General features: G+C 37.4%; 2 protein-coding genes and 1 long non-coding RNA gene across 3 annotated transcripts in view; 2 read left to right on the top strand and 1 right to left on the bottom strand.

The window, feature by feature from the left end:
• The window catches only part of LOC121891678 (protein NLRC3-like), a 1,105,688-nt gene that overhangs the window by 684,851 nt on the left and 410,647 nt on the right, over nt 1–10,190 (top strand). The window lies entirely within an intron of this gene.
• LOC121891723 (tetraspanin-7-like) lies at nt 1,267–10,107 on the top strand. Its single transcript, XM_042404292.1, has 8 exons — nt 1,267–1,862; nt 5,649–5,837; nt 6,343–6,417; nt 6,510–6,605; nt 7,666–7,821; nt 7,932–8,015; nt 8,959–9,030; nt 9,146–10,107. The coding sequence occupies exons 1-7, from the start codon at nt 1,782–1,784 to the stop codon at nt 9,025–9,027; spliced, it is 750 nt and encodes a 249-aa protein (XP_042260226.1). The 5' UTR covers nt 1,267–1,781; the 3' UTR covers nt 9,028–9,030; nt 9,146–10,107.
• Nucleotides 3,889–6,434, bottom strand: LOC121891764. The gene is made up of 3 exons (XR_006094144.1): nt 6,333–6,434; nt 5,709–5,806; nt 3,889–4,346 (listed from the first exon to the last, which is right to left on the bottom strand). It is a non-coding gene; the product is annotated as an uncharacterized LOC121891764 (long non-coding RNA).

Raw genomic sequence — 10,190 nt, 5'->3', positions numbered from 1 at the left:
GTTTTTACCATTAGTTTATTACATCAGCATGCTAACATGTGCTAGTTAGCACTAAACATAAAGTACAGCTGAGGCTGATGGGTATGTCATTAATTCTGGTCAAACAGAAAACAGATCAAAGTTATTACAATTCATCCTGAGGGGAAAATGAATGGCTGAACTGCAGAAGGCCATCCAACAGTTGTCGAGATATTTCATAAAAAACAAAAACCACAACCTCATGGTGGTGCTAGAGGAAAAGTCAGAGGATCACCAAAGTATGTAGAATTCATCATCTGGAAACCATTAATGTTTGGACCAAATTTGGCGCCAATCCATCAAGTAGATGTTGAGATATTTCACTGAAAGAGTGAAAACTTTGCTATTCCTCGCCTCACAGAGCCGTTAGCATGGTGGTAGACGCTTGTCTTGTTAGAAAGTAAATTCATTGTACATTGATTGAAGCAGATGTGAACCTTTTAGCACAAACAAAGCCTCAAATCAATCAGTGATGTTCGAGTGAGCTTTGGTAATAAGGTTTCTGAATATTTACGCTGTTTTCTACAGATTAACAGTAGCTGGAAATCTTGTTTTTGCTGACCTCCAGTGGTTTAACTTCCTCTTTAAACCTGCATTAACTGATGTTTTGTCTACTAGTTTTCATCAGAATCAAGCAGTGAACTCAACACTGACGTATCATCAGCTTTTAAGTTGATATGTTGAACTTGTTAGCAAACAGTTGCTTATTTCCACATCCAGCAACATGTATAACGTCAATAATGTCTTGTGGGGTTCCTCAGGGTTCTAGTCTTGATCCTTTATAGCTTCAATCTGGTCAAAGATGCTTTAAATTATGTGTTTAGTCCAATTATTTGACATATTATCAGCTTATAAAGTAGTTGTGGCTAACATGTTAGCAAACGACTTCCACATCCAGCAGTTATGGAGCAACATTATCATTCATGTGGAGTCGTGTTTCTGTCCAATATTCACTCTCTTTTAGCTTCTGTTTTTGCTCTCTACCAACTCCTGTGGGAAACATCTGGCTCTTTAACTGCTAAATGCTCCACTATGTTCAGCAGCTAGTCTCCAGCTAACTGTGTCTGTTTGTTTGGTGCTGAGCAGGTAGTTTACAGCGGCTTCTTACAGCTTTTACTCTGGAAACAGCTGCCTGCTGCGGCCCAAAACGACGCTATGAGAGACGCTGAGAGTGAACCAGAAGAGCAAAGTTGCAGCCGGACAGATAAACAATAAGCTGAAACTCACTATAAAGCTCCGTAATGGGAAAACCAACAATATATTCATTAATAAGTAATAATCAAGAGTAAGGCAGGTCCCCATAGTGGCTGGTGGGTGGGGTGGAGGACCTTCACAGAGAGCTGTCAGACTCCCTGAGGATCACCTTCCTGTTAATTGTGTGGTTATAGTGTGAAGTATGAGGGTCACATGTTTGCACTGTCACCTTCAAACCACCAACCACATGTCGCCCTGCACGTCTCATGAACAACGTTACCAGATTTCACTGCTGCAGGGTCACACACTGATAGGTTCAGCTGTTAGATGGAGGATTAAAAAAGGTTCTCAAACATGAGACTTTCGTTTTGTGTCCATGTTTTAGTCAGTAAAACGTCATTTTAACAAAGATAAAAACAGAATAATCGACACCAAATGTGGACTGGCTCTGTCCTATATACTGTATATCCCCGTTTACGCTGCAGGAAGACAGAAAGAGAGAGAGGGAGGGAGAGTCAAAGAGACGTTAAAGTGAGAGAGAGTCTTCATCCTGCCGTCTCAGTTGGATTATGGCTCGGAGGAGGATGGAAACCAAACCGGTGATCTTCTGTCTGAAGTCGCTGCTGCTGCTCTACTCCTTCATCTTCTGGGTGAGAAAACACTTCTCTATTAACCTGCTACGTGTTCATTAACACATTTTAATATCAGGAGGGAGGTGGAATATCTTTATTTTATGATTGTAAAAGCTTGTTTTCATGTTGATGTCAATGTGGAGTCCAGTTAAACCACACTGTAAAACCTTTAAATCTTTTGCTTATGATCCCAAAAATGCATCATTATCCAGTTAAAATAAGTCTGTTTTTCTAAATATATTTATATGAAGTTGATACTTTGGAGATAAGAGATTCTACACATTCAGCAACTGACTGTATTTAATTATATGTTATTAACATTGAAAATGTATTAGCCTACATTAAAGTGGAATTATGACACTGTTGAAAATCTGGTTTGAATCATCTCATATTAAAAACTAGAGTCCGACCAATACTGGATTTTTGGGGCTGATGCCGATACTGATATCAGGGAGTGAAAATTCCAATATCGATATATCAGCTGATAATTTTATAAATACAGAATATATATATATATATAATCCCTCAAATGTGGTGATTAAACACATGTGACAATGATATGTAATGGAGGCGTGTTCTTTATTGTATAAAATGACATCAGTGCACTGAAACAGTGATGATTTAATATCATAAATAACTATAAATTTTAAAAAAAACAAAAAAACATGTATATATTAAACTTGAATTAGGATGAAAAAGGATCAAATATACATAAAATACCTCCTATATAACTTTAAATCATCAGTGTATATCAGTCAACATATACGTCAATACCGATATATCTGTGATATGCCGATATCGGCCGTTAATATCAGCTGACCGTCTATTTAAAACGTTTGATTCTGGTGACGTTTTTGGATGAAATACACCTTTAAAGAAGAAATAATGTTAGAAAAGGGAATTCACAGTACATAAAGACTGCAGTTTCTTCTTTAGTGTTTTTATCCAAGACTTTGAAACTACATGATGTCAGATATCAGGATATATGATGTGTAATAAGAGCTGAGGTCAGAGGTCAGAGGTCAGAGGAGGTTCGGTAATTATCCCGACTCTGAGGAATGAGGAGGAGGGTGAAGCTGTGACACCGGGACGATAATGAAGATCTGTACAGAAAGACGAACACACGACCCGCCCGTGTGAAATCCTGCTTCTATAGTTTGTTTACGTAGCCGGAGGAAGCTTCCTGAAGCTGACCAATCAGAGCAGAGTGGGCTCATCAGGAGGCGGGGCCTTAAAGAGACAGGAACTAAAACGGCCTGTTTCAGACAGAGGCTGAACTGAGGGGCTGCATAAAGGACCAGTAGAAGATAAATAAGGAGTTTTTAACTGGAAATCATGTGAAGATATTCCATAAATAAAGAATATGTGTCATTTAACGAGCCTGTTTACGTCCAACCAGGAAACTGTCGACTCATGAACCGGTTGTTGTCTGGCCCTGGTTGGTTTCCACGGCGTCCTCACATCTCGGTGTAAGGAGCTTAGTAGCAGGTCGACCCGTGATGATCCCTCAGTACTTTTGTGGCTTCTATCTGAATCTCTGTGGTCTGAAGTTTAGTTTCTCTCTTGTTTCCACTCTTTATACTCTCAAATATCAGCCTCATAAGACACGTGGTAACTTCCTGCTGCTGCTGGGAGGCATTTATAGTGAAGAAGAGGAGCTATTCTTCAATAAAAAAAACAGGTTTACACAGCCAGATATGGAAGAATAAGGCAGGATTTGTTGCTCTCGCAGTGATTTTCAGTGTCTCAGGTTTGTTTTTAAATGGTTTTTTCTTGGCACCGAACAGACTGACTAAAGCGCAGCCTGTCTGATATCTGTTTGTCTTTTTATGCCTCAGTTTCTATCGGCTGCAGATGGATAAAAATCTGTCACTGTTTGTTTGGCGAGATGTGATATTCTTCAGAGCCGATGCGGTTTGGCAGCCGGTCGACTTCCTTCTTGACTCACTTGGAAGTTTTTTTCCAAATTTTTATCTTTACAGTTTTATTTGTAATAATTGATCCATGTTTCCTTTGCTGTTGTTTTATTATTACATACATACATTACATTTCCACTTTTCCCTATAAATAAATAACATCATTTAAATGTAATAAAAGTTAAATAGAGTGAGACTGTCTAAATTAAACCTCCACTGGTGCTACAAAGTGTGTTGAGTTTATTTATTGTTGGCGTGAAATTTAATCTGATCTTTTAGCTTCACAAACACAATCAGCCGGCAGCTACACAAACACACAGACTCTGACTTTTATCTTTTATCTCGAATTGAACCAAACAAACGTTGAGACGGGTTCCTTATCGTCTCCCGAACACACCGACAGACGGCGAACGTTTCAACATCACAGCTTCACTCCGGCCGTTTGAAATGTTCACACAGACGCAATCAGGAGTCAAAATCAAACGTCTCCTTCGTTTATCGTCCTCCGAACCTCCCATCTCGTCTCCTCTTTCATCCGTCAGCCTGAACCTGAACAGACGTCCTCGTGAACCACCTTCACCTGAAACTAAACCACACACGTTCACTTAACTTCTGGGATAAAAATACACAAACACGCACGAGGAATCCAGTCAACCATAGATGATATTTTACTCTTGAAGAAACTTTTTCTATTATGATGTCTTTTTTGGAATATTGTGACTTTTTTCTCAAAAAATTGCAGATTTCTTTTCTTCAGCTTTACAACTGTAGTCTTTAAATATTATGACTTTTCCTCAGAATGTTGCAACTTTTTATTTGAAAAATTACAACAGTATTTCTTTAAACATTACAACTTTCTTTCTGTAAATATCTAAATATTGCAACATTGTTTTCTCAAAATAATTTTTCTTCTCTAAATATACTTTTTTTTACAGAAAATTTTTTTTCCTCAAAATATTTTTTTTTCTAGAAATATTTAAACTTTTTTCTCGTGATGTTATGACTTAATTCTAAAAATAACAGATTGTTTTTTGCGTAACAGTGGCCTTAATACTCCATCCTAACCTTCAGTCTATGTAACAACAATTGATACTTGTACTGCTACAACTACACTTATTGATTACAGCTGTACACAGTCTACACTCAGCGAGCACTTTATGAGGAACACCTGTTCAATCCAATAAAAACAGCTCTGCCATAAATTCAAAGCTTTTTTTTTTCAGGTTTTGTTGACATTATCAGAAAGGTGATAATTTATTATTAAGGTCATAGTTGGTGGTGGTCTACTGGACAGGTGTTCCTAATAAAGTGATCGCTGAGTGTATATATAACAGTTTTTTCCGTGTTGTGTTTGTTGTGAGAACGTTGGTCTGACTCGTTTCTTCCTCCCGTCTGTCTGTCACTTTGTCACTTTACTGTCAGAGCTCATAACGGAGTCATGTGGTGCTGAATCACACACACACACACACACACACACACACACACACACATATTTGTCTTTTTATACTTGTGAGGACACTCAGTGATATACTGCATTCCCTAACCCCCGACTTTAATGATCACAACTAAATACCTAACCCCAGCCCTAAACTGAACCTAAACCCAATCCGAACTTTAATCTTTAAGTCCTTTGAAGTAAATGTCCTCACTACAAACTCCCTCCTTCTCTCTGAGTCAGCCCATCTGCCACAGATCTATAACTCTGTCATAATAATAATAATAATAATAACAATGTCCTGTCAATAATAACACCTGTCAGGACTCATAATTAGCTTCAGTTTTTAACAAATTCTATGTTTGATATACATGAAAATCAATAAAATATGCTGTAAATAATAAGATCAGTAATCCCTGGAGCCCCTCCCCCTCCCCCCCCCCCCCCTCACAGGTGACAGGTGTGGTCCTGCTCTCGGTGGGGTTATGGTGGAAGTTCATGTTGGGCCCCTACATGTTGTTGATCTCCAACGGCCCCTCCAACGCTCCGTACGTCCTCACCGGCACCGGAGCCTTCATCGTGGTGTTCGGCCTGTTCGGCTGCTTCGCCACCTGCAGGGGGCGCCCCTGGATGTTAAAACTGGTCAGAGGAAATGTTCACTTTTAGTTGTTCAGTCTGTCACTAACTTTTTATTTCTCGCTTTCTTGCCGAGAACTAGATGTTTAAAATGATACCTCTCATGTCTCTACGCTAAATATGAAGCTACAGCTAGCAGCTTATTAGCTTAGCTTAGCATAAAGACTTGAAACAGGGGGAAACAGCTAGCATGGCTCTGTCTGAAACTGACAAAATCAAACCTACCGGCACCACTAAAGCTCACTGATTAACATGTTTAATTTGTACAAAAACCCAGGTGTAAAAACGACAACACAGCGTTGCTAAGCTAAGCTAAGCTACTGCTAGCTGTAGCTTCATATTTAGCATGACAATAATTACCTTCAACAAAATTTGTAACACAAGACGAACTGCTCAACTTTTTGTTTGTCAGAGGAACAAAAAGATTTAATGTCACTGTAACCTCTAACATGAATATATTTTATGACCTCTTAATGACCTCTGTGTGACCTCCTGTCTGACCTCTCTGCAGTACGCCGTGTTTCTGTCTCTGGTCTTCATGACTGAACTCATCGCTGGAATCTCTGGATTCATCTTTCGCCACGAGGTGTGAAAAACACACAAAAACACACACATGATCCAGATACTTTTAAACAACGATGCTGTTTGTTATTTACAACATTCTGTGTTTGTGTTCAGATTAAAGGAACTTTCCTCACGACGTACAGCGAGGCTGTGATGAGATATGACGGACGAGATGACAGGAGTCTGGCTGTGGACGGCGTCCAGCGTAGAGTCAGTCTATCACTCTCTCGATCAGTAATCAGTAACTCTAGACGACCTTCAGATAATGTTTTGTTGATGTTGGAGGTTTGAAAACAGCCCATATGGTACAAAAAATTGTCCTATGAGTGTTTTCTGATCTCTTTTGTTTGGTTTAGTTTAGAATCAAAAACTACTTGAAGCTGCATTCATTGACTTTTTGGCCACTAGAGGGCAGAAAAACAAGCAAAACATATGTCATATTATCAGCTTATAAAGTTTAAGTTTATTTATTTGCACAGGATAAAATCAAAAAATGCTCACAAACTACAGGAATGTGTGCAGGGAGAGGAAACATGCCTGAATGGGTTTATTAACATTCTTTACCTAAATAATATACATACATATATAAAACAATAACAAAGTCACACTGTTGTGTGTTTTAGCGTAATATAAAACAAAATAAAGAGATAAAATGTATAAAAAAATATTGTTAAATCAAATTAAATGTGAACATGTACTCGTATTATGATTAAGTGCAATTTTAAGGCAGCTTACTTCACTACTTCATCTGACAGCTAAAGTTATTCTGATTATTTTACAGATTAAGACAAAAAAAAATGATGATTTTATAAAATATGATGCATTGTTACAGATTAAACTACCAAATTGTATATAAAGTAGTAAAAAGCTGGCTACATGATCATTAATTAGTCCAATAATAATAATAACTGTTTGCTGTTAATATTAACATACTGGTACGTTGTTAAAATGTTAAATGCAGGACTTTTGAATGTAATAGAGTATTTTATAGTGTTATATTACGGTTGAAAGGACAGTAAACCCTCCTAAGAGGACACCAGTACACCACAGGTGTTCCACAGGGATCAATACTGGGACCACTTCTCTTTGTTTTTTCGTTATACTGATGATTGAACTGATGTCTTTCTATTTGCTGATGATACTGTGATTTGTTTGCATGATGCCACAAAACACACGATCACACCTTCAACTAAATGTAATAAAATCTCAGATCAGTTATGAAGATGAATTAAAGCCTACAGACGACTGTTTTCTCTCTCCGTGTCTGTAGTTGCACTGCTGTGGAGTTTATAACTACACCAGTTGGCTCAGCAGTGTGTATTTCCCCGTCAGCGGGATTCCTGCCAGCTGCTGCGTTAGTTTCTCCGACTGCAGCGGAGCCGACCTGAAGAACGCAACTCTGGCTGCACAGAAAGTCTATAAACAGGTCTGAGACACACAAACATGAAACAAAAACACTCTGAGATCTGAAATTAATAACTTAGACTCAGTGAATGAATGAATGAATGAATGAATGAATGAACTGTGTGTCTGCAGGGTTGTTATGAGTTGGTGACGTCCTTCATAGAAGGCAACATGGGAATCATCGCTGGAGTTACCTTCGGCATCGCCTTCTCTCAGGTACTCAACTCACAGATTGATGTTTTTTGTGATGAACCAGTCCAGCAAGCGGTTCAATTTAGATGTAAATGTGAATAACTGAGTAATATGGAGGTAAAACTGTCGTGATGATCACAAAGAGCTTTTAAACGTTTTAAAAGGCGACACTAACGTGCAGATCATCATTAAAACAACATTATTAGAGGTAAAAGCTTCATGGATCGGATAGAACAGGATGTAAATATTTCTGTAACTTCCTGTATATTCTGGGATATACAGGAAGTCATGATTTGAAAAAAGCATGCTCATGGTTTGTCAAAATCTAGATGTAGTAGATCCAAATAAATCATAATAATTAATGAAATATTAAAAATCATGAGAAAAAAAGTCAAAATTATGAGAATAAAAAGTTAAAATTGTAATAAAAGTCAAAAGTCAAAGTTATGAGAAAAGAAGCCAAATTTATGAAATATAAAAAAATATATAATTTTAATTATAATTATAATTTTGACTTAATAAACTTATCATTAACATTCTTTTTTTCCATCATGACGAACTTTTCTTCTTCTTTTTTTCTTTTACTGGCAGAAATGAGCTTCCATACAATTATCCTACTAATACAAGAAATAGATTTTATTTATGATGTCAGTGAAGCGTAGCGTTTGTTCTGCATCATATCACATTTGTAATTAAATTTACTTTATGACATCCTCAATTCATACATAACTTATTTCAGTGAACATACACTGTATCATATGTGTTTATTATTATTATTATTATTATCATTATTATTACTGTCGGCCTTTATAATATGTTTTGTAACTAACTTGTGTATTTTCTGTGTATGTTTTAAGTGCTAGCCTGTAGCTTACATATGTTATGTGTTAAGTTTCAGTAACATAAAACCAATAAAAATGTGTAACATTGGTCAAAACAGATACTAAAACATGTCTCTCTGTCTCAGTTGATAGGGATGTCTTTGGCCTGCTGTCTGTCTCGCTTCATCAACGCCAACCAGTATGAGATGGTCTAACAGGTAACACACACACACACACACACACACACACACACACACACACACACACACACACTTCCTGTTGTTCATCATCACCTCCGTCTGCTCGTTCTCTTCTCATTTTGTTCTTTTACAGGAAAGAGGCGAGGATGCACGTCACCATGGAAACACACAGAGCATCTTGCACCAAACCTGTCGACATTCCTCTTCTGTTTATTTTTGAGGCTGTGAAAAACATCCAACGTTTTTGCCCTTTTTTTTTTTCTTTGGTTTTGTTTGTTTTTGTTTGATTGTTTGTTTGTTTTTTGCTCTCTTGAAGCTGATTGGTTAACTCTTAAATCTATTGACATGTCAATCAAGTCGCTTATATAATAAAAAAACATTTTTACATTCATGATGATTCAGAACAGATTCAGAATCATCTCATGGTGCCACATAGAGGCGTCAAACTGAAACAATCCCCTTATTTTTTAAAAATTTTAAGTTTTTATGAAGTTGGAATAATGTTTCTGTCTGAATGAAGTCAACAAAATGCTGCTCTAGACCCCCAGGAACCAGACCCCCCCCACATGGGGATTTGTGTGTTCTGCATCATCACTGAATGTTGTGGCTCTGCGGTCCTTTATTTATGTGTTTGAAAGTCTGATGAGGACAGTGTGATATGTTTGAAAGCTCCAGAACAACTACTAAATGGACCGTGAAGATTGTTAAGATTGTATTTTAGTCTGTTTTGTGCTCACTTGGTGGATATTTCTAAATACATTTGTCTGTTGTGGGTCAGTAGGTGAATCTGACCTGTTTTTACTTACAGTATTTTATTTATGTGTGTCCAGGTGTTATCACAGTGTTTTGTACAGTAGGTGTGACTCTGTACGGCAAGCAGCAGGTCCAAACTCTGTTCCACTCTTGACTTTTTCCCCCGTTGGTGTTTTCAGTGGACTCAGCGTCAGGGATGACTGTATGTGACACTTTCATTAAACAGTAATTTAATTGATTGTCTTTACAATATACAATGTTTTTCAGTGGGAATAGTGTGTTAATATTGTAACAAGTAATGTGGTGAAAAATAAAACAGGAAAACAACTGGAGGATCTGTTTTTTGGTGGAATATTCTATTTTTGATTTTTGGGTTGAGTATTATGTTTTTTATGTTTTTTGGTGGAATATTTATTTGTTTTATT

Source organism: Thunnus maccoyii, chromosome 24 (genome assembly GCF_910596095.1).
Source record: "Thunnus maccoyii chromosome 24, fThuMac1.1, whole genome shotgun sequence".
NCBI lineage: Eukaryota > Metazoa > Chordata > Actinopteri > Scombriformes > Scombridae > Thunnus > Thunnus maccoyii.
This window is presented reverse-complemented; position numbering and strand designations above follow the sequence as displayed.

What these genes read in the sequence shown, in the direction of transcription:
- LOC121891723 (XM_042404292.1), top strand. Translation starts at nt 1,782, where the DNA reads ATGGCTCGGAGGAGGATGGAAACCAAACCGGTGATCTTCTGTCTGAAG. An exon ending in TGGACGGCGTCCAGCGTAGA is followed by an intron (nt 6,606 to 7,665) that starts GTCAGTCTATCA and finishes CCGTGTCTGTAG; the next exon opens with TTGCACTGCTGTGGAGTTTA. An exon ending in CACAGAAAGTCTATAAACAG is followed by an intron (nt 7,822 to 7,931) that starts GTCTGAGACACA and finishes GTGTGTCTGCAG; the next exon opens with GGTTGTTATGAGTTGGTGAC.